General features: G+C 43.6%; 3 protein-coding genes, 1 long non-coding RNA gene and 1 pseudogene across 4 annotated transcripts; 2 read left to right on the top strand and 3 right to left on the bottom strand.

Moving 5' to 3' along the window:
• Positions 1–1,777: 1,777 nt before the first annotated feature.
• On the bottom strand, positions 1,778–2,953 carry LOC117861466 (uncharacterized). The gene is made up of 2 exons (XR_004641784.2): positions 2,280–2,953; positions 1,778–2,171 (listed from the first exon to the last, which is right to left on the bottom strand). It is a non-coding gene; the product is annotated as an uncharacterized lncRNA (long non-coding RNA).
• A 302-nt stretch (positions 2,954–3,255) lies between these two features.
• On the bottom strand, positions 3,256–10,202 carry LOC117861464 (dnaJ protein ERDJ7-like; annotated as a pseudogene).
• A 1,501-nt stretch (positions 10,203–11,703) lies between these two features.
• LOC117861463 (uncharacterized) lies at positions 11,704–13,473 on the bottom strand. Its single transcript, XM_034745032.2, has one exon. It carries the CDS (start codon positions 13,271–13,273, stop codon positions 12,062–12,064), a length of 1,212 nt encoding a protein of 403 aa, XP_034600923.1. The 5' UTR covers positions 13,274–13,473; the 3' UTR covers positions 11,704–12,061.
• Positions 13,474–15,349: 1,876 nt separating this feature from the next.
• Positions 15,350–17,411, top strand: LOC117859876 (uncharacterized). Its single transcript, XM_034743062.2, has 3 exons — positions 15,350–15,645; positions 16,228–16,740; positions 17,124–17,411. The coding sequence occupies exons 1-3, from the start codon at positions 15,451–15,453 to the stop codon at positions 17,169–17,171; spliced, it is 756 nt and encodes a 251-aa protein (XP_034598953.1). The 5' UTR covers positions 15,350–15,450; the 3' UTR covers positions 17,172–17,411.
• Positions 17,412–19,608: 2,197 nt separating this feature from the next.
• Positions 19,609–22,445, top strand: LOC117860274 (patatin-like protein 2). Its single transcript, XM_034743537.2, has 6 exons — positions 19,609–19,901; positions 20,027–20,205; positions 20,370–20,559; positions 21,317–21,478; positions 21,561–21,860; positions 21,960–22,445. Exons 1-6 carry the CDS (start codon positions 19,758–19,760, stop codon positions 22,188–22,190), a joined length of 1,206 nt encoding a protein of 401 aa, XP_034599428.1. The 5' UTR covers positions 19,609–19,757; the 3' UTR covers positions 22,191–22,445.
• Positions 22,446–22,718: the final 273 nt, after the last annotated feature.

Genomic DNA, 22,718 nt, shown 5'->3' with positions numbered 1-22,718 from the left:
GTTCGACTAACATTTGAAAATAACATAATCAACATTTTTCAAAATATATATCAATATTTTGAAGAAATTAGTACAATCCACATTTTTCATAGGCTGCATATAATTTAGAACAGATTCAACATTTTCCAAACTAAAGATCAACATTTTTCAAATGCTAGTTTTTTATTTATTCTTCTTCCTCGAAGTCGGTAGCTGGCGGCTCCCGTGGCAAGCACTAGCAGCGCGTGGTGGAGATAGATGATATCAATAGGCCATAGCGATGGACCCAGTGGGGATGAGCGCTCGCAACGAGCACGGGAAGCCACGGCGGGACATCGTGCATGGGCACCGCAACAAGCATGGGCGGTGCATGGTGGAGGCGGCGCCAATGGATGGCAACAAGGGCAGGGCGTGCAGCGAGCACGAGCGGCCAAATTTGATAGAAATATTTAATCTTTTATTTTTTTTTCTAAAGTATTACCTTAACATATGTTGGTTTTCACCTTAAAACTTTTTACCTTGTAAAAAATACTTGTAAAGAATACTTTTAGAATATCATTGAAATCAAATAGATTTATACTTCTTTCAAGACAATATAAAAACAATATAAAGAATTTTTTTCTTTAATGATGGTTCTAGATAAAAAAAATTTTAACAAAAATAAGTCATCACTACTAAAAAGAAAGTGAACATTTTTAAATATAATATTGTAAAAAGTACTAGTTATTTATGTAATTTGGCTAGCGCAACTACACTGCGATCTATTAAATTTTCGACGAAGACAATCAACTAGCAACTTCCTTATCACTAAAGTTTGGAAGTTGCCATGATATCTCCCAAAATATGTGGTGACCCATGGAACGTATATTTTAGTTAAAAAGTTAAAAATGTATTTAAACAAACACAACTTGCAAAACATATGAAGATTATGTTCTTCTATATATTTAGGATTGGTAGTTTCAACAAGCAATTAAGAAAACTTTATTTTTCATTTGAAAATAAAAACTACACTTACTTAAAATAGGATAATATATATTTAGAATAAAATTAAGAATGTATGTATACCTATTTGTATAATCCTACGTCCGTCACTGTACCCATGTAACACATCTGAAGGAATTTAAGGAAAACTTTTGGTAAAATAGGTGATTCATTTAGTTATGAGTTATGAAGAATATACGGAACTCATGTGATCTTGACATCCAAGGCTGCACATGCAAGATTTGGAGTGACGGCATGCATAATCCAGGTTCAGCGAACCTTGGACTGCCCCTTCCACCACCGACCTCGACCGTCGATAGTGGCGCCGCCCACAAGCCACCCTCTAACCCGCCATTGGCTAACTGAGGAAGATGCTAGCTCCCGCTATCGGCCCTTCTCAGTTCCCGCCGCCTCACCTCGCCACCCTCAATCCTAACATAACTCCTATACCCTTTTGAGTTAAAAGGAGATGGGTCACTCGATCTCGTCCAACAATCGCCCACAAGACCATGGAATCCACTCCTAGGGGAGAGAGAGAGAGAGAGTAGGTTTTTGGTTTGGAGTGCTCTCGCGGTGGGTTAAAATGATCTCCCACCAAAAGAAAAATTATGTTGCCGCACGAAATCGATCCGTCCAGCATCACGATAAATGTCGTACTTTCGCGATGACGAACGTTTGCTTTCCGAGTAAAGCAACAAAGATACCTCACTTTCGTGGAGAAGAGCCGACCATTTTTCAGCGCAAAACAGCAAAAATCGACCAAACTCTAGGGCTACGAGGGCTCGGCAAGAACTACAAGCTACTGTGCTAGAAAATGTACATGAAAAGGTAAAGATATTGTATTATGTTGATTGATTGGTAGAGAGAGAAACAATCGGTCATGTACCTCGTTGCTTATAGGGGTAAGCCTCGTTACTTATAGGGTAAGCCTGGTCTCCGGCAACAAGAACTCTATTTATACAAGCATGTTTATATCTTCCGGATAGTTTAATCAATTACAATATATTCTATATCTAATCCTCTTCTCCCATTCAAATATGAAACCATGTACACCAGCGACCAGAAAATATAGAAATCCTCAATGTATGCACGCACGGGTTGCCTTCCTTCTATGATCACCAATCGGAGCCTCCATTGCTTAATGACGTACTGAAATCTTGACCCCTGATGCACATTGCTCCTTCCAAACATACATATGCAGTACGTACAGCCTGAGAGTCACAGCACCTTGCCAATTAATCAACTCTGCCAGCAATTAAAATAATCGGCCTATTAAATAAACAAGCTAGCCAAATTCTACTGTAAACAAATTCACCCACAGGAAAATCCATCCAAGAAAGCGGATTCAGCAAACGAAGACGGCCCCGAACCGGATAGATCTCCACTCCTCCACGCTGAGCGAGTACCAGTTGAGTGGTGGATGGGAGTTGGGGGTTGGAGAGGACGACGACGACACAGGAGCAGCAGATGACCGGCCAATGACGAGACTGGCGACTATGGTCACATGCGGGTCGTCAGTAGGCCGCCGCTAGCCCATGAGAATGCAATGGGCTACCTTTTGATGGCCCATCTAGCCCACCACGCCTAACCTTGCTCCAACGTTTTTCTCTCTTTCCCCACCACCAGGTAGGCACGGAACGCAGCCGCCATTTGCTCTCTGGTGGCGTTTGGGTAGTGATTGGGGAAGGGAAATGGATATAAGATGGGATATGAGACGTGGGTTATGGATTGGGAAAAGAGATTGGAAATGCAATCCGTTATTTGGCATGATCTGGATTGGGTTTGGGTTTGGAAGTGGGACCCACGAGCTTATAAAAATTGAAATGTCTTCAGGCCTCCACGGGCCGAAGCTCCGTCGTTCTGATCCACAGGTGTGGCCTCTCGTTGTTCTTTTGGAAGCGCTCCACATCATGTTCCTAGATAAGCAATGCTCCCGGGAAACTCGATGGGTCCTGCTGCTTCGACGGTTGCGGTGGCTTGGCAGGCAGCGCGTCCGATGGGAGCGCCGGCTCCGGCGACCCGCGTGTGCGAGACGAGCCGCGGCTCCAGTGGCCTGGCGATCGGCGCGTCCGAGGGGAGCGGCGGCTCCGTTGACCGGCGAGCGCGGTGCGGCTCCTGCGGGGTGAGGTGTACTGGCTCCAACAGGTACCACGGCATCTTCATTGACTCGCCACCCCTCGTCGCTCCGGCCACTCAGTTAGCGTGCCGCAACCTCATTTCCCATTCCCAGTTGTACCCGCGGCCACGAGCGAGATCTGGCCGAGCGGCGGCGGGTGCTTGCCTGACCAGTACACATGTATAAATGCTCTTCCGTTAATTTCTACGCCCGCAAATTGTTTTGGAAAAAGGAAACAAATATCCGATGTACATATGCTGTATACGGATTTATCCTAGACGTTCAACTATGTAAATATGTAATTACAATTTGTTTCACAGTGCAACAAATAAAACTTCTATGCTTCTTTGTTCTGGACCATTGGTGCGTTCTGAAGATCACAACCACTGTGATCCCCCGAGCAATCCGCTGTTGGCGAAATCAGGCCTGAGTTGTCTGTGTGCTTCCTTTCCTTCCAACACGCTGATCTACATGCTGTGTTACCAAGACCTCCCCGTAATCTCTGGTTGAAAAATGTTATACAGCTAGCTACCTCCTACACTTTGATTCCTTCCCTGTCTCCGCAATGTACCTCTCCATGTAGCTCTTCTCCCTAAGGCGTCTCAGTCACGAGGTCATCTTTCCTAGGTTCATCTGAAACACACAGTATATCAGACACAGGCTATCATCATTCCATGAATGCAAACAAATAACGCTACGAAGAGTATGCAGCATAGTCACACTGACAAGTGCCCCAGGCCCTAAAATAAAGTTCTAGCCAGTTAAGTAGTTGGACATAATTATATGGTGAGTATTTTGCTGTTAGGACTACATTATTCCCTACACCAATGAAGTTCTCCAAGCCTTTTGCCAAACAGCAAAAAGAACATGCCAAACATGTACCTTAGCAGTGACCAAAATCCAGCAGTGGGCAATATTTGATTTGTAGCCCTTAAACTTACAATGTAAGATAAGCAAAACATCGTTTACCCAGCATTTAACTAGTTGGTATAACAAAGACTGTACTGCTCTAGATTTACTACCGCAAAATGCACTGGAGGAGGAAGTGGCAAGCACACCCCAGGCCCCAATAGCCTAACCTCAGTAAGTTAGGGCCTTCTCAGCAGTAGGGTTTATTATATCTTTATTTGTTAGCATTTGTAATTCAAGTTATACCATGGTATTGTTAAGCAAGCTACCTATCAATACAGGTTAAGCATCATTATTTTAGGTTTGAGCAATAACAAAGCCCTATCCCTCTCCCTCTCCCTCTCGTTGTGCCATTAGCATATACTCCCATTGGCCACGGCGAAATTCAGCCCGATATCCAGGATACTGCCCCTAGTACAACGGTTGCTTGCATAACCTTGCCCATAACTGAATTCCACATTAGTTAGATAAAATTGCAATTACCAATATTTTTCCATGTACCGGCAGGTATCTTGAGTGAAGTCTGAGTCAAGTAGCAAGCATCCTCCCATGCATATGGCAATTTCTTTATCCGGTATCTCCAAAACCAACAAATCTCCCAAGTAAGCACCTGCCACAAGAAAAGTTAAATGTGATTCAGTCAGTATGCTTCATGTCAAAATTTCCAAACAAGAGCAGGTAAGTCCAGAGGGTTGAAGTTGAAGGAGGGTACTATGCAATTTGCTCAGCTCAAAACACGCAAATTTAGAAGACACGAAGTCATGAACTGACCTTGCCAATGGAATAAGGCAAAAGTATAAACTGGACACCATAGAGCCTCCAGACAGACGGTTTCTCGACACCATGGATTTGCAATTCAACTTCATTACTGACCTCTTCTTCAGCCTTCCTACATCAGAGAAAAGAAAAGGCAATTATAAGAAAGAAAGCTATTAATACCCAGTACCAGAAACTAAATACAAACTGATACATGACAGAAAATTAGGCACTAGGGAACACCTTTCATAATATGAAAGACAGCACATAAATATATTCCCTCTGTTCAGCCTTATTTTTTTCTGTTGGCTGTTCAGTTTTGATAGGCATGTTCAGTTTACAAATCACTCATGGACATCTATACCCCTACTAACTCCATGTGCATGCAAAGCAATTTGATTCTTCCAAAGAGACTGGCAGTTATGCGTATGCTATGGACTCATTAATATCCGGTGACCTGCGTGACTGTATGCGGAGAAAGAGGCAAACCAGAGAACAGAGCTGCATGCATTCTTAAGAATTAATGGGGCCAATTTGATCACATTAGCTACCTCATTGCTCTTTGAGCCAAAGAAAACTATGCCCTCCAAATTAAAAATGGGGGGGATCAGTAGAGAGAAAAATTAATTTGCAAATCCAGAACTGCATCATGATATCAGCATGTACCTTTCTGAAAACAGCATGTCTACGGTAACAAAGAAATTGAAAAGCAAAGGAATCTACCAAGCCTTTCTTTTTTAAAAAAAAGAATGCAACATCAAATTGAAAATATGCAAACACGTCTTTAAACTTTTGCAACCTATTAACCAAAGCTGAAAAGCAGCCTTGACTCAACAAAATAGGGCAAAAAGGAAATCAAGCCTATCAGTTCTTACTTACCTGCCTGCTTGTGACCCTTCTTTTTGTTAGCAATTCCTCCTGTTCGCTCAAACTCCAATGCTTTTAACCTATTTCTGTAAGCAGGAGTTTGCTTGACACTTTCTATGGCCTACAATAAGGGCATTAGAGTTTCAATGTTTGCACCATTGTTGCATTGTGATGTAATGCTCAATCACTTGGTTGTGTCTTATATTGTAGATGGGCAAAGGATACAAGACCATATGTTTTGTGTTGACAGTCATGACACTTGGGCATATGGAGATAAATAATCTATAAGACAGTTCTCTAGTTGCAAAGCTTCCCAATTAAACATATGAGTTCTTCAAAATCAATATTGGTTAGAGACAAATTACAGTAAAAGATTAACATGAACGAAACCAAAGTATAAAAGTTAATATGTTTTCCAAGATCAAAACAATGTGTACGGTTTAAAACTTTAAATGCCAGGAAATTGAGATGGTAAAAGGTTCAATAGAAATAAGGTGGAAACCCTGAAAAGGAAAGGACAATTGTCAAACTTGTAGAACAGTAATGGATACATTTCTAAAAACTGTATCTACTATTTTGAAGCATAATTGATAGTGATAGTATGTACAAAGTTCTCAGAGCCTGTTGTCTGTTAGCATTGAAATTCTGAATGTGTTGAATATTTGGTTCATAAACAACCAATACAAATCACATCTAAAATAACTGCAACCTTATATTTGTCTTTGTATTCCATGTCCATACCTGGTTATACCTTGTCATCTGATTTATGTATTGAAATGCTGAAACAATTAGAAGAAGACCAATCAACACAGCACGAGGATCCTACACAGACAGGCAGTGCAGTTAGTTGCAATACTATCAAATTTATGGAGAACATTGCTGCACAAACTTTTTATGGATACAAAAATCTAACTGTTTTATGTCCATAGTATGCCCTACAGTACTGAGCTGTGTTGTAAAAAACCTGAAATGGCCAATAAACAATACACACAATTGGCTGTCAGTAACAGTGCACAGATGTTAAAGACAAAATCATAGAACCAATCTTAAATAGATTTTATCTTTATAATTGTCAGGTATGAAATCTTGTGGAAATTGCTTGGATTGGAATAATTATTTGGGGGCAATATTGGGTATCTGAATTCAAATGCTCTGGTTCTCAGGTAACGCGGATCCATTTTTTTTTAAAACGAAAAAGTTAGGTCTGTTCAATATAAATAACTATTTTCCAGAAAAACTGATATCTATATATTCTCAAAATCAAACTTAAGCCCATGATGAATCTTTGTGATAGAAAACTAATTGAGTTAACCAAAAAAACTAGATATAGCATGTAAATATGTTGCATGTGTAATAAGCTGAAAGAGTACATATGTGGCATAACATCTGCTATTCCACAATGTTACGAGATTTATCATAAAAAGTAATCTCATAATATGTAAAAATTTCCATTGAAGTTAATATTTTTATAGCTATTACTAGTCAAAATGGCATATTGAAGATCATGTCGATGTCCGAATGAACTTATATATTTTTGATTGGAGGAAGTAAAGGTCTAGTTGAGAACAGTGTTCCCAACATGGAAAGAGCTGTATCAACTATTGCTCCTTCAAAACATGCAACAGACAAAGCAAGATATCCTTAGCACTTTAGCCACTAAAAGGATTGACATGGTTCCAATGGAACCTCTAGGTTCATATGAATACATAACAAGCAATCTAGCAAGCAATGATGAAAAAACGTCTGGCAAGTACTGAGGATGGAACTATAAGGAACAATAATGTTCGCTCTTTTATATATGTGCTTACTGAGTTCTGAAAAAACTAAAGGTTTAATTAAGTGTGCTTCACTCGTATAAAGAGTTGATCTGGACATCTGGTAGATGTAGCTCGAAGAAGTGTCATAGGGCGTGACCACAGGATGTGAAAAGGTGGCTAAACTTTATAAGTCAAAATGTTTCTAATTATTGAAAATAGAAACAATTTTATGGGATGATGAAGAGTTGATAATAGCACAGTTACACTCCCTTTAATGACAGCAAGGCAATGCATGTTTACCTCCTCCGGATGCGCAATGGCATAGTCATACTGCTCCCTAGTGGATTCATCTTTTAGAATCTGATGGATAAAAAAAATAGAATAAATCAGGAGCCAAAAACATTTGGAGGGGGCAAAATTAGGGGGAAATAGCAATTCAAAGATACAAAGTTTACAAACCAAACAAAGGGCATGGCAAGATGCAAGTAGCAGTCAACAGCAATGCGCTTCACAGAGGAACTAATTAATTTCAACATGCAAGATCAATAATTTGATGTTTATTACAATTCCATATTAGGAAGGAGATACAAATTTCCACAAATTATTTGGGCCAGCTGTAAAGAAAGTTGGTTTTGTAAGTTCAGTCATCTGAACAACATGGACAACATGCCAAGCTATTTGCAAATGTTATATCAACTATTTATCCAGATTCCAGAGATGATAACTCCTTGGCTTCTTGAGCAGCTAAGCAATATGACCAGCACAATCTCAATTCTGGTGTCTTGCCATGGGCCACCATAACTCATTTATTAACGATTTCATATCAGCACTGATCACTCAGGAAAATGAGTTCTTCAATCAAACCTCAAAGAACAAAACTAACACTCTCAGGTGTCAATCTCAAATAAATTAAGATTAAATTTCACATAGTAAAGTATGTAGGAAAAACTGTCACAAATTGCAATTTAAGGACATATATCAAGGAGCCATGCATTTGGTGTCTCATTTTTACGAGAGAACAGAAGATGATGTGGTTATGTCATCTACTCATCTCAGACAACAGTGAATGAACTTGGGAAAAGGAACTGTCAGATTACCTGCGGTTTTGTGATCTTTACTCAATTAAGAAGCATCCATGACATATAGTTCAATTAGCTCCTACTACAGGTTTCATACCTTAACGAGTGCTGACCATTTTGGAGCGGCATTTCAGATACCGTGGTTACTGTACCGATTTGAGCAAGATTTCATGGACGCAATTCATAAACATATCGGTGCAGGTGATAATCTTGCGCAAATTGACAGTGATGCATGGAATTAGACACTAATCTTGGGCGCCACAAATCGCTCAGTCATGTCAGGAAGATACGTAAACTACAAGCAAGACTGAAATGGGCAGGAATGTCCAGGCCAGACCTCGTAAGCATTGGCGATCTTGACGAAGAGCTTCCGCAACTCCGGATCAGGGTTCTTGTCCGGATGGCTGCACAGTGCAGAGCATTCTAAGAAACGGTCGGCATTGGGTCGAATTGGGGAAGGGCGGAATCAGGGGGCAAGAAACGAGGAAAGCGGGAGGAACTCACTGTTTGAGGGCGAGCTTGTAGTAGGCTTTCTTGATCTCCGACGCGTTCGCGTCCAAGCCTGCGGCGCGCAACGATTCTTGAGCGGGAGAAGGAACCAAGAAACAAAGGTAATGAATGGAGGGAAGGAGGAAGCGGATGGTACCCGAGGAGGTCGTAGCAGTCGTCTTCGTCGCAGTAGATGGCATTTGTAGCCAGGAGGAGGGGGAGGAGGGAGACGAGGGGAGAAGCGGCAGCCATGGCGGATCCGAAGTTCGAAGGATGCCTCTGCCGTTCAGTTGTAAACACTGGGCAGCTTCTTGGGTCCTCTTTGGCACGGCTCCGTCGAGGGCTTCTTCACCAGCTTCTGAAGGAGCTCTACCAAACGGGGAAGTCAAAATGGCTTCACTGCCGAAGCCATCTGGAGCCCCGGAAAACCCGCTAAGACAAGCCTACCGATGGAGCCGGAGCCCAAATAACCGGCTTGGGTGACCGGGCAGCGGCGGCGGAGCGCACAGCCGAGATGCAGGCGGACGGGCGGAGATGCGGCACGGCGACGGAGAAGAGCGGCGGGGCGCAGCACGGCGCGGCTAGAGCGGAGCTGCGGAGGAGCTGCGTGGCGGGGATAGAGAACGACGGCAAGGGCGCGGCATGGCTACGCTGGAGCAGGGACGAGCAGAGCCACGGGTGCGCGGCGGAGGATAGGGACGTACGGGTCCAGGGAAAGAGAGAAACGGATAAGATAAGGTAGAATTTTCTACAGGAGAAAAAAAAACGGTGAGAAAAAAGAACAGGAAAGATGTGGAGGTGGAGGTCGAGGCGTCGAGCGCTTCTGTTGTTTCTTCCTGCTCAGCTCAAGCCGCCGCACAAATTCCTCGCCACCAGCCACCATCTTCCAGTTCCACTGTAGACAATCTAAACCCGATGCTCCTGGTCATGGGCTCCTCATCTCTTCTGTCATCTAGGCTTTCGCAGTGTGCAACTATTTTGCTGTGGCTATCACTGCACCGATTTGGAGCAGCTGTGAGAAAACTGAACCTGTTAAAAATGGTCAGCAGGTCACTCAGGTAGAGGCCTACATCTTTTGAATGAACTGACGGATCTTTTGGTTGAAGGAACCAGCCGTCTGGTATTGGAAAAGAGATCAATATCATTTGCATATCAACACACTATCCGCATGTGACCCCGATTACTATTCCACTGTTAAGTCGGTGAGGATTTCACGGTGTAGTAGGAATCGGAGTCCTTAAACTCAAGTACTCAACTGCACAAATTTTACAGCAAAAACAGCAACCATCATGCTTACCGAGTGTACCTGCACTGACACTACAACAGGAGCGAGTACTTCTGGCAATTCCTCCATCATGGCACATGCAGAACTACCAGTATCATGGACAAATCCTTCAGACCAGCCAATAGAGAACACACGAGTTCAGAGTTCAGACGCACATCAAACAATTGCATGTGCACAATTTCATCAGATTCGTACCATTTCTAAGTAATCCACATGCACACTCGCTGAGCTTGCCATCCATCTCATAATCTTACAGGCAGAGAGCATATCTGGCACTTGAGCACCTGCCACTCTACAACCTGAAACATCTATCCATCTAACCCAACAACAACAACATAGCCTTTCAGTTCCAAGCAAAATGGGATAGGCTAGAGTTGAAACCCAACAAGAACCACAAATCAGGATTCGAGCACATGAATTAGCTATTTTCCTAGCACTCCTATCTAGAGTTAACTATTGGGTATATTCCATCTCTTCAAATCTCTTTTTATTCAAATCTTCTTTTATTGCCTCTTCCCATGTCAATTTTGGTCTTCCTCTGTCTCTCTTCACATTACTACGCACCGGTGTCTCCAGAGGCCTTCGTTGGACATGTCCAAACCATCTCAACCGGTGTTGGATAAGCTTTTCTTCAATTGGTGCTACCCCTAACCTATCACGTATATCCTTATTACGGACTCAATCCCTTCTCGTATGACCACAAATCCAACGCAACATACGCATTTCCGCAACACTAATCTGCTGGATATGTCGTCTTTTTTGGCCAACATTCTGCACCATACAGCATTGTAGGTCTCATCACCGTCCTATAAAACTTGCCTTTTAGCTTTAATGGTACCCTCTTGTCAATATTCCCATCTCGTTGTAGCATTGATCCCAAATATCAAAATGTATCCTTCATGAGCACTACTTGGCTTTCCAAACTGACATCTCCCTCCTCATGTGTAGTAGTGCCACAGTCACATCTCATATATTCAGTTTTAGTTCTGCTGAGTCTAAAACCTTTTGACTCTAGGGTCTCCCGCCACAACTCCAGTTTCCTATTTACTCCTGCTCAACTTTCATCAACTAGCACTACATAATCCGCGAAGAGCATACACCAAGGGATATCCCATTGAATGTCCCTTGTTACCTCATCCATCACCAAGGCAAATAGATAAGGGCTCAAAGCAGATCCTTGATGCAGTCCTATTCTAATCGGAAAGTCATCTGTGTCTCCATCACTTGTTCGAACTCTAGTTACAACATTGTTGTACATGTCCTTAATAAGTCCAACGTACTTCGTTGGGACTTTATGTTTGTCCAAAGCCCACCATATCACATTCCTTGGTATTTTGTCATACGCCTTCTCCAAGTCAATAAAAACCATGTGTAGGTCCTTCTTCTTCTCCCTATACTGCTCCATAACTTGTCTATCCATCTAACCCACTATGCTAAACTCTGCAATGAAAGTAAGGAGGACAACCTACAACCTAGTCAACAAAATTGTCATGAATCAGCTTTGATTCACCACCTTATCATGGAGAAAGCTCTGATGCTCGACCATCTTACTCCACCCATGCCATCTGCAACCAAGAGAACTACCCTAAACTTCTAAGCATACAGATTGTTTAGTTTACAACAGACACAGATGCTGAATGGCGCAACCAACGTACACAATTCCTCATTCCATCTTCACCTGATCTCAACACCCACTTTCCTGTTCTAGCCTTCTTTGGGCCTTTCTCACTTCCTTGCCACAACCTTTACATGTGAGGACTTCCCTGGAATTGTCGCTGCAGCGCTGGTGCTGTAACTGTGGGAGTGACGGGAATTGCCACCACCGGCACCAACTACCAAAGCCCTAACTGATCTCAATCACCACTTTCTTGTTCTTGCTGCCTTTGGGCCGCCCTCGCTTCCTTGCCTCAACCTTTTGATGTGAGGAATTCACTGGCATTGCCGCTGCCGGCGCTGGAGCTGCCACTGTGGGGGTGACCGGCACTGGTGCTGTCACAGTGGGGGTGACGGGAATGCCACTGCCGGCACCAACTGCCGTATTGCCTTCCACAATGCCACCTTGTCCTGGCAATGGCAAGTATGGTCCCATTGGATAAAATCCTAGAGCAGAAGGGGGCTGCTGCCCCGGGGAACTGACTGGTCCGGCGAACGCAGGGCCACCAGGGAACCCCATCGGAAAGAACCCCCATGAGCAGTAGTACATGTCGGTGCCTGGCACGATGGGCGGTGGCGTGGACATTGCCGTGCCGGCGAACGGCTGGTGGCAGCTGGGGCAGAGCAGCGTTTGCCCCTCGTACGAGCGGTCGTACTGATGCAGGTGGCAGCAGGAGGGGCAAGCTGTCCAGAACGGTGGCGCCTGCGGAGCCTCCCCTTCCTGGTTCCGTTCCACCGCCGGCGGCGTCTCGGCAGCGCGGGGCGGCCGGCCGCGCTTTGACGGCGGCGTGGCCGACACGGTCTGCCGTGGCTGGGGAGCCGGCGGTGGCGAGGCTGGCTGAGGAGGCGGCGGCGGCAGCTGCGGCTGATGCTGCTTCTCTGGAGAGGGAGCGGCGGGTACACGAGCTGCTGCTGATGCGGCGGCGGCGGCGGCTTTGGCGGTTGCAGCCGCGTTAGCTGCAGCGGCGGCAGCGTCGAGGTCGGAGTCGAGGGAGGCTTTGCGAAGGGGATCCGAAAGGAAGGCCCACGCGTCGGCGACGAGGCGGGCGGCATCGGCGAAGGCGTGAGAGCAGGGGCGGTCGGGGTGGGAGCGGTTGAGCAGGAGGGAGAGGCGGCGATAGTGGGAGTGTACCACGTCGGGGTCGCGGTTGGCTGGGACGGCGGAGTCGAGCCCAAGGACGGCGTAGGGATCGGGGGCCCCGGACGGGAGGCGCCGGCGCTGGGCGGCGAGGAGGGCGTCGGCGGCGGCGTAGAGGTCGTCCCCGCCAGGGGCGCGAGGGTCGGCGGAGAGGGCCTCGGCGACGAACTGCTTGCAGCCCTCGAGGTCGCGCGCCATCAGGAGCTTCTCGGCGATGCTCATAGACCGCTCCGCCTCCCGCCGGCGGGCGGGGGAAGGATCCATGGCTCGCCGCTGGGGGCACAGCCGCGCGGCACAGGGGAGGCCAGGCGATTTGACTGGGAAGGGGAATGGATCGGGGGGAACTGGTGGGGTTGTGGTCCGTGGGTGCGTTCAGTAATTTTGGTTGCAATGCTCTCTTGCTTCGGGCTTGTGCACCCATAGAGGATACTTGGTCACATACTCCCAACTAATCCAGAAACTGTTTGGATTTAGCAGAAGCGTGAAGCAAAAACCAATCTGAAGAAGAACTGAAGAGGTTCCGTAAGCCGAACCAAGGAGTTAGGTCCTGCTAAAGAGTACGAGGTGGACAGTTATTTTGCCCTTTTACAGTATTATGTTTGTTGTCAAGTTATGTCTGGCCAAAGATAAAGATATGTCATTTACCGATAGAATAAAGGTTGTATATTAAAAAACTTTCAAAAATGTTTTTTCAAAAAAACTTTCAAAAATGTTTTTTCAAAAAAACTTTCAATAACATCAAAAATATTCTTTAGGCTTACCAATGCTAAAGAACTCACATCGCATCTTAAACTTTTTAGTGGTTCAAATACAATGAGTATGTTTGGTTTTAATATCCGTGCTTGGCCGACCAAGTTTTTATTTGTCGACTCAAAGTGCCGCACTCATTTAGATGGATGTATCGTGTTTAGTATTTTCTACATCTATGCGAGGGCGAAAATGGTGGTGGCCGATTCCTCCGTCTTGACAAACCAAATGGTTTATCGGGGAATCCAAGAACCACACAAACTGAAACTAGTACCAAGTATAGCAAATTGATAGTCTCTTTAATTCTTTTAGTAGGTAACTTTTGACCCAATACAATGAACTATTAGCAAGAACCATATATAAGCTAGAATTACTGACAAATATAGCAGAAATCGTAGCCTCTTAGCGTTACTTTTTAGCCCTTTGACCGTTTTGAGTGACACGATGATTTGTCTTAGGAAAGAAGATTGAGAAAGAAAATTTCATGCCAACAACAGTCTGTCTTTGGAAAGGATAGTAGGACAGAAAGTTGAGTGATGACAATCATTTGCTTGGGAAAAGGAATTGAGAGAGAGAGAGAGACCAACTATTTTCCTTGTTTTTTTTTGCTGATCTGAAACCTATAAATCGGTCTAATGATGATTCATCCGTTATGAAGTGTATTAAGATTTTAGAATTAAAATGCATACCAAGATACTAACCTATGCTTATTAAAACGATTTTGACCACCTCGAACTTATACAAATACTTGAAATTTTCACATTATTAGATTTATTATCAAATATGCTTTATAAATATTTTCTAACTTTAAGTACTTGTACCTTTTTTAAAAAAACATGCAGAGGGTAAAATGCTACAATAAAACACGTTGACAAGTAAACTGAAACAGAGATTGATAATTATTTGGTCACTTGAAAAATAGAAGCATTAAATTAAGAAGTACTGTGTAATGATGTATTTCTTATAGTTTTTGGTAACTTGTTAGTTTGAAACCAAATGGTCAAAAGTTGTTTGTCCGTGACATTATATTGGTAAGAGACTCAAACACTTCTAATCAGATTTTCTTTCTCAGAATAAAATCAAACTAGAAAGAGCAAAAACCAAATAATCATGGCGTAGCGATCTATCTTTTCGCTTTGGTTTGTATCATGGAACGTATCTGGTGTAAAATATTGTGCAATCTTGGAAACTATGAATCAAGACCATGAGATGCTAATCTAATGGATAAGATTAGTAGTAGGATTATTTTGCAGTTAAGCCTCCCCACCCGCCCGCAAAAGTGACCGGCGGGTGGGAGGCTTAACTGCAAAATAATCCCACCACTGATCCTATCCATTATATTAGCATCTTATGACCTCGATTCATAGTTTCCAAGGTTGCACAGGGCAGATGGTTTGCCCTGGTATTGTACATGTATCTCAAAGCAAGACCCACATGTCAATGATTAAGGATTAGCAAGGCCACACAAAGGCCGGGCCTGGGTTGGCGAATTAGATCGGCCCAATCGAAAGCCCACCAGGCCTTCGCATCCATGGCCTCTAAAGACCAGCCAGGTAGATGGTATTATCGAGCATTGCGCAAACTCGGGTCCAATCCAGCCCAGGCTGAGGACGCGGGCCGAACCACCACCAGGTCCACCGGTCACCCCACCTCCTCCTGGCGGCCGCGGCGGCTGGGACGGCGAGGAAGCCGGCATGAGCGTGTTCGGCGGCGACAGCTGGGCGCGTGATGCGCAGCAGAGGAAGCGCCGCCTGGACGACCTCATGCTACCTGCCTCGGAGTCCTCATCTCCCTCGACGCCCGATTCGTTCAGGAGGCTCCCCAACGGCAAGCTCGCTTGCCTCGTCTGCCCCAACCACCCTGTCCTCGATTCTCCCCTCATGCTCTCCGTAAGGCAGCACCCAATTCCTCCTGTACTAGACTCCCCCAGTTATTTGGCTGCTGAATTTCTGATGCTTGCGTGAATGGTTGCTGCCCAGTGCATTACAGAGAATCAGCTCGTGTAACATCTTCTATTTCCCCCCTATTATTTGTTTCTATAGCTTGGGTTACCATGATCTGGGTGTCCTGTCACGGAAAATGTCCCTTCATTTGAGAAGGGAGTTTCGATTGATTGGAGACGTCTGTGGGCTGGTGGGCGGTGGTTGTATTAATCGGTTAAAGTAAATGCATTTCTCATATCAGTGGTCACAAATGAAAAAACTGCACTGCAGCTTGTCCAGAAAGACATACATTTCTAAATGGAAGTAGTGTATCACACAATACCTGTGGTTGGATGTAGCACAGTAGTGGTAGTCATTTCATAACTTCTCGTGTCATAAATCTTGTCATGTAGCTTTTTTCTCCAGATGTTTGTTATCAGAAAGCTAGCTCTCATTCTTCCTTACTTTTTTTTGGTTGTTTGTCTTGTTAGACATTGCAGCCGTGGTTCTTCTGTTATTATTGCGTTTCTAATATCAACAAATTAACAGATCCATAATAAAGGTGCACGGCACATTGCAGCAGAATCTAGGCTGAGGGAGAAAGAATTATCTAGGAAGCACGAAATTAACAAGAGACTGGCTCTCTCGTCAGATGCTTCCCATTCAAACTCTGGTAATCCGAGCACCAGTATTAGGCCTACCAATATGAAAGGAAAGCCGTTAATTGAGCAGACACGGAGGGCAATTCTGGAAGCACAGTCAAGCAGGTTCAACAATTTCAATGGCAAGAAGGTATCTCATGATTTGAAGGGGACGACAAATACTTCATCCTGTGACCCCCTTGTCGCTCCTTCTGATGTTCCAATGGAAAAATTGGCTGGAGATACTGGATCAATACAATGTAATAGAAGAAAAGGAGAATCTTTTGCTGGAAATCAGATTCAAGGCAACTTAGTTTCAGATTGGCAAACAGAAGTCCAAAAACGCCAGGAGCAAGAACTTCGGTTCACTGCATCGGGCTGGAAACGGGATGGCCATGGAAGATGGTACAGAGATGAAAATGTGAGTTACATAATTTTTGCTCTCTCCTGTGAACCTATTACTATTAGATAGTATCATCAAGATTGATTCTCTTGCTGCTCTAATTTTCTATATTATTGTGACAAAATTTAAGCTGATTTTATCGATGAGATATGCTGTGCTGTGCTGAAACTACTATTATCCACACTTGATGTCTCCTAGTCTTAAAATGAGTATATTACATTTTTCACATTGACATATAAGGTGACATCAGTAGACTTACCATGTCAGTTTATGACCTGATACCCCATGAAAATTGGCTCTCTGAGCCAATTTGGTCATGCTTTATTTTATCCAAATTTATATCAATTTTTCTTTACAAAACGTGAAGTGTTTTCCATTAAACATCCTATGCTGGATGGCAGGTTGAATTTGACTCGGATGAAGATGATCCTAACATCTGTCTCTGCTGATCCTTTAAGAAGGCGTTCTGAATTGATCAATCTAATGGATCAACTGGGAACATCAAATTCATCACAATGCAATATGAAGTGCAATCAGCCCCCCTCCAAAAGTGGTTAAATCAATTCTGTGTTCTTGTAAATGGCGATGTCAGATTATGTGCCTGTTGAACTCGAATATTTGTTTCATTTGTGAACTAATCCTGTATGATGATACTTGAGAAATAAAGTGTGTATTTATGTTGTTACTAATTACTTGGAGATCAGAGAATTTTTGAAGGTGTCCATGGCTAGACCTGCTATTAGCCACTGTAAATAGGTGAAACATTTTGGTTCTGAAGCTTATTTTCAGACCTCCACATTTCGCAAGTGGCTTATGCTTGATCTAGGTGTTGCTTTGTAAAGTATGATGATACTTTCAGAACAATACGTAAGGGAAAGAATGACAAGGAAACAAAAACATTACAGATTCACCTACTTACAGAACTGGACAAAATGACTAATGTCAAACCACTTCATCTACCGTGCACGAATTGCATGTTACACAACAAAACACAGCTAAGCAAGTTATCTGCAATAGATTTCTCTTCCTAACACTCAACAGCCAGCCCTAGAATCTCATCCGCTTTCTTGTCAGCACACCCTGGTTCAGAAAAGTCAACGGACAGCACACTTGCATATCTTCTTTAATATGGTTATCATCACAAATAAAAATCTTAACACCTTCCTATAATTTAGGAGTACATATAGTTGTGTTTATTGTTCCTTGTTTTCCTCTTGCAAGCTTTTGAAGATAATGATAACAAAAGGGTGGGATAACAGTATGCATTAGTGCGTGTCTCGTCTGTGTTTATACTAGATTAGCCGGAAGGTATAACCTCTACATCATCTGGCCACGTGTTATTCCAGCTTACTTTAGTTTCCAAACTTGCTGTTTTTCTCTCTTTTTAGAACCATGGTACATTTTCCTGATAGTGAAAGACAGATACTTTAAACTGCTACTCTCTCGTTGTTGTTTTTGTTTTCTTAACAAAGATATCACCCTACATGCTGTACCCCTGTACTCTTAAAAATGGCAACCACAAACTTTTGTGTTATCATGAATATAAATATTTATTAACACTAACACCATTATATTTTCTGTTCTAGAAGCACAAGTTGCTGTTACCCATTTAAAAGTTGCAGGTGCATGCAAAGCTAATGAGATGAGCAGTTTGTTGCTTGTATCTTCCAGTTTGTAGCTTTCCAGGTGCCTCCCATGTATAATTTTGTGAACTTTTCATTGAATATTCTAAACTCTAAAGCAACAAATGCTTCAACTATTTTCAAACAGACATACCTGACATTTGTAATATTAATTGATAGGTCAGTTTAGATGTCTTTGAGGGCGTGCAGTCATTGCAACCACATATCCTCTGAAGTCGTTTAATAAGGTATTTTTAGGGTATATTCAGACTATTTTTTTGATACTCTGAACTATTTTTTTAGTGTCTATTTCAGTCTTTTTTTAGTTCTCTTTCTCTTGTCCATATTCTCTCACTTTGGTTCTTTGGAAAGTAGGTCAGGTACATTTCCATGTTTTGTAAAGTAGCAGTAGTTTTGTTATTTCTTGATGCCATAGGCACCTTCCACCTTGACATGTATCCAAACAGTCGCATGATCCATGTTTCCGGAAATACCAAAAGTTAGTGCTTGTACTGATGATACAGCTTATACAGAACCGACAAAGTGGGATGTTGCACAGTATGTACTATCTATGCGTGCCCTTGTTATTTTCGTTTCTCTCCATTGCAAGTTACTAACTTTCTGATGGCGCATATTAAAAAAAGAAAATATATCCATAATATCTTTCCTAGAATTGTATTTGTGGATTCCTTTCCAATCTTACCAGTTGAAGTTCTACATAATTAGTGACTTCACACCAAATTGACGTAGAAATAGTGGTTGCAGTTATTCACTTGTAGAACTGATGAGTTAGAAGCTTTTAGTACAAACGTGGATAACATAGGGATTTATGAATTTCCTAATTATGCATTCATGTTTTATTACACTTATTAGAGAGAACAAAGATAAAGCACCTTGCAAGTTGGCTCTTGGACAAACAAGGTCAAGGTAAGATCCAATTAAGAAAAACACATTGGACGGCATGTTGTTTCTCTGCAGCACAGTTTTAAGATTGATTAAAATTATTGTGGCTGGTGTACCTCAAAGTTAGTGAAACTTTTATTGAAGGTAGTGGTAGAAATAATTTGGTGGAGATGCTACCTTTTAGCTGTAGATCGAACACATTAGTATTGAATACAACTTGAGATGCCTGGCACTGATTTCTTCTCCTAACTACAAGCAGTTGAAAGGAACTGATGACTTGGCCCGAGGAGTAAATTAATCGGATTAGTTGGCTTTCCCCCCATTAATTTGACCCTGTAGAGCCCTGCTTTGGAGGCAACATTGTTGCTTCTTCCTTGAGTTAATCCAGAGTCCAGGGATATGTCTCTATAAAAACCTTAATGGCCTGCTTGCCAGTACTACCTGCATGACATTCTGATCCTTCCATAACTCATAAGTGCATAGCTTGATTTGTGCCATCAAAATCAAAAGATGACAAGCACTAGTTCTGCAGGAGGTGCACCTCAGATTAACCCTGAAAAGGTCAAGCTGGTCACCGTTCTGAGCATCGACGGTGGCGGTGTTAGGGGAATCATCCCGGCTGTCGTCCTTGCCTTCCTCGAAGAGAAGCTCCAAGTAAGTTCACATGCATATCAGGTGCACTTGTACTCTATCCTGCGGAACACAGTTATGGTGTGCTGTTCCTTGCTTCATCCATATCAGGTGCTTGTCTCATGAGTTCTCGCGATTTTCCGGTGCAGGAACTGGATGGACCGGATGCTAGGATCGCTGACTACTTTGATGTTATTGCTGGCACGAGCACCGGTGGTCTCTTGACAACGATGCTCGCAGCCCCAGGCAAGAACGGACGACCACTCTTCAATGCCAAGGATTTGGCGCAGTTCTACATCGACCACTCGCCGAAAATCTTCCCACAGAAGTAAGTAGTAATCATAAATGCATGGTAAAATTATACCACCATTGGACTCGTTTTTCTTTATACAGTTCGGAAGAGACATTTACCCAGTACTACTACTGCGACAGAAAGGATGCATGGTAATCAGTTTAAAGTGAGCTACTAGATGATCGCCGGGCATTTTGCAGGAACTGGATCCTGTCCAAGATCTTTGGCACGTTGAGGATGGTAAGAGGCCCGAAGTACGACGGCAAGTACCTCCATGCGCTGCTTGGTCAGTACCTCGGCGACATGAAGTTGGACAAGGCGTTAACTAATGTGATCATCCCAACCTTCGACATCGCATTCCTGCAACCCACGATTTTCTCTAGCTTTGAGGTAACTTAATGTGTCCTCCTGTGTAATGGCAATAGTACTCTACTCATACTATGATCCTGAGCTCATCACCCAAGAATTAAGCACCATTTGGTCAAGTAGTGAACAGTTACTAAATTGCCAATACAGCAAACGGAAATAATGTGAGGAACAATCCAGTTACCCTAGAGCGATGATATAACTCCTAAAAGAGGGCAACTGGGAAGGAGATTCGAAGGAACTAGATCTCGAAGCAAACTGGAGTGCAAACGAGCCGTAGTCTCCTAGAATAACAGGACCCAAGAAGAAACAATTTTCTTTTCAGACTAACTAATTCAACTAGACAAGTCTGGGTCAAGCCAGCGAAAGCTATAGGCTTATAGTTGGATTGTTGAAGCTGTCAGTATATAAAATAAAAATAAATCATACTAACTATGGTAGGTTGAACCTCCTTTTTTTTCTCCCTAAACTGCACATGTTGACGGTTGTCCATTTACGCCAATCCATAGAAATTGCTGCATGTATATTCTGTCTCTCCAGTCTTTGTAGCTTAAATAAACTTGGGGGAAAACCCAAGACATGTTTTGATGGGTTATTAACCAACTAACTAGTGTTTCCTGTACACCTTGACAGCCATCATTTTTGTTTCTTATGATCATATCACCATCATTAACAGCTAATGCTTATCATCTATAGTCGCAATGTCAAGCGGAGAATCTTTTTTGGTGATTTCTCAATTAACTCGTTGCATGTGTGCTGCCTCTGCCCTGGTTCTGATCAGCTGAAGCACCGGCCGTCAAAAAATGCACTCCTGTCGGACATCGCAATCAGCACCTCCGCCGCTCCGACCTTCTTCCCGGCACACTACTTCGAGACGAAAGACGAGAAGGGCAATACCAGGGCCTTTAACCTCGTTGATGGAGGTGTTGCCGCTAACAATCCGGTAAAACCTTGTGCGCAGCTTCATGACACGTATCGCACTCATGTCAATATATGCTTGATCTTATGAACGGGCGTTTGCGCAGACACTGTGTGCGATGAGCCAGGTGACAAAGGACATCGTCCTTGGGAACGACGACTTCTTCCCGGTGAAGCCGGTGGACTATGGCAAGTTCATGGTGATCTCCATCGGCTGTGGGTCGAACCGGAACCGCAAGTACAGCGCCAAGGCCGCGGCCAAGTGGGGCGTTTTCAACTGGCTCATCAAGGACGGCACGGCCCCCATCATCGACATGTTCAACTCCGCCAGCGGCGACATGGTTGACATCCACCTCTGCGTCCTCTTCAGGGCCCTTCGCTCCAGCCGCAACTACCTTCGCATCCAGGTACGCATCGGCCAGCATGTGTTCATCTTGTTCATGCTGTGAGCATGTGACAGAAGTATTAGTTAAGTTCTGACTGTTTGTCGTGAAAAATCGGTGCAGTATGATCAGTTGACGGGCAGCGCGGGCTCTATCGACGACTGCTCCAAGGAGAACATGGACAAGTTGGTGAAGATTGGGAAGGATCTTCTCGGACAGACGGTCTCCCGGGTGGACCTGGAGACTGGCCGGAACGTGGACGTTCCCGGCGAGGGCACCAACGCCGAGCAGCTCGCCAAGTTCGCAAAGCAGCTCTCCGAAGAGCGGCGCCGGCGCCAGAAGCTTTCAAAGTAGTATATGCTGAAAATTGAATTTGGAGACACACTTCCATAAAAAAAAATTTTGGAGACACACTTCAAAAGCCGCTCATCATTTGGCCGGGTTTTCAACGTTAGCTAGCTGCTCGCGTCAGCATGGTTTGGCATATGTTTGCGTTCATTCTTTTGCTCGTGTTGGTGTCATGTAGTAGTTTGATATATTTTGTCAATAAGCCAATAATAACGGGTTTGTTTTACTTGTGAAGTAATAATTCCGGAAGAACTTCTCGAATGTCATTGTTTTGAAATGTCTTTAATAATGCTTGCAGACATGTGTTTTTTTCAAATCTGTGTTCGTTCAGTCCAAGAGGACTAAACTCCAAAGTTCCAGCAAATTCCGAGTAAACGACTGGCTGACGTACACGTTCATTGTCGATCGTATTCTTTGCCCACAAGAAATCTCACCCAACAACGCGCCTAGCGTGGTATTTGGTGGTTGACGTGTATAAGAGTGAGATAAGGATCGATCTGATCTGAGCTGGTATTTAATTTGGCTTAGGTTGAG

This window comes from Setaria viridis, chromosome 6 (genome assembly GCF_005286985.2).
Source record: "Setaria viridis chromosome 6, Setaria_viridis_v4.0, whole genome shotgun sequence".
Classification (NCBI taxonomy): domain Eukaryota; kingdom Viridiplantae; phylum Streptophyta; class Magnoliopsida; order Poales; family Poaceae; genus Setaria; species Setaria viridis.
The sequence above is the reverse complement of the archived record's forward strand: the minus strand, read 5'-3'. Positions and strand labels throughout refer to the sequence as shown.

What these genes read in the sequence shown, in the direction of transcription:
- LOC117861463 (XM_034745032.2), bottom strand. Translation starts at nt 13,273, where the DNA reads ATGGATCCTTCCCCCGCCCGCCGGCGGGAGGCGGAGCGGTCTATGAGC.
- LOC117859876 (XM_034743062.2), top strand. Translation starts at nt 15,451, where the DNA reads ATGAGCGTGTTCGGCGGCGACAGCTGGGCGCGTGATGCGCAGCAGAGG. An exon ending in ATTCTCCCCTCATGCTCTCC is followed by an intron (nt 15,646 to 16,227) that starts GTAAGGCAGCAC and finishes ACAAATTAACAG; the next exon opens with ATCCATAATAAAGGTGCACG. An exon ending in GATGGTACAGAGATGAAAAT is followed by an intron (nt 16,741 to 17,123) that starts GTGAGTTACATA and finishes GCTGGATGGCAG; the next exon opens with GTTGAATTTGACTCGGATGA.
- LOC117860274 (XM_034743537.2), top strand. Translation starts at nt 19,758, where the DNA reads ATGACAAGCACTAGTTCTGCAGGAGGTGCACCTCAGATTAACCCTGAA. An exon ending in TCCTCGAAGAGAAGCTCCAA is followed by an intron (nt 19,902 to 20,026) that starts GTAAGTTCACAT and finishes TTTCCGGTGCAG; the next exon opens with GAACTGGATGGACCGGATGC. An exon ending in GTGTTGCCGCTAACAATCCG is followed by an intron (nt 21,479 to 21,560) that starts GTAAAACCTTGT and finishes GCGTTTGCGCAG; the next exon opens with ACACTGTGTGCGATGAGCCA.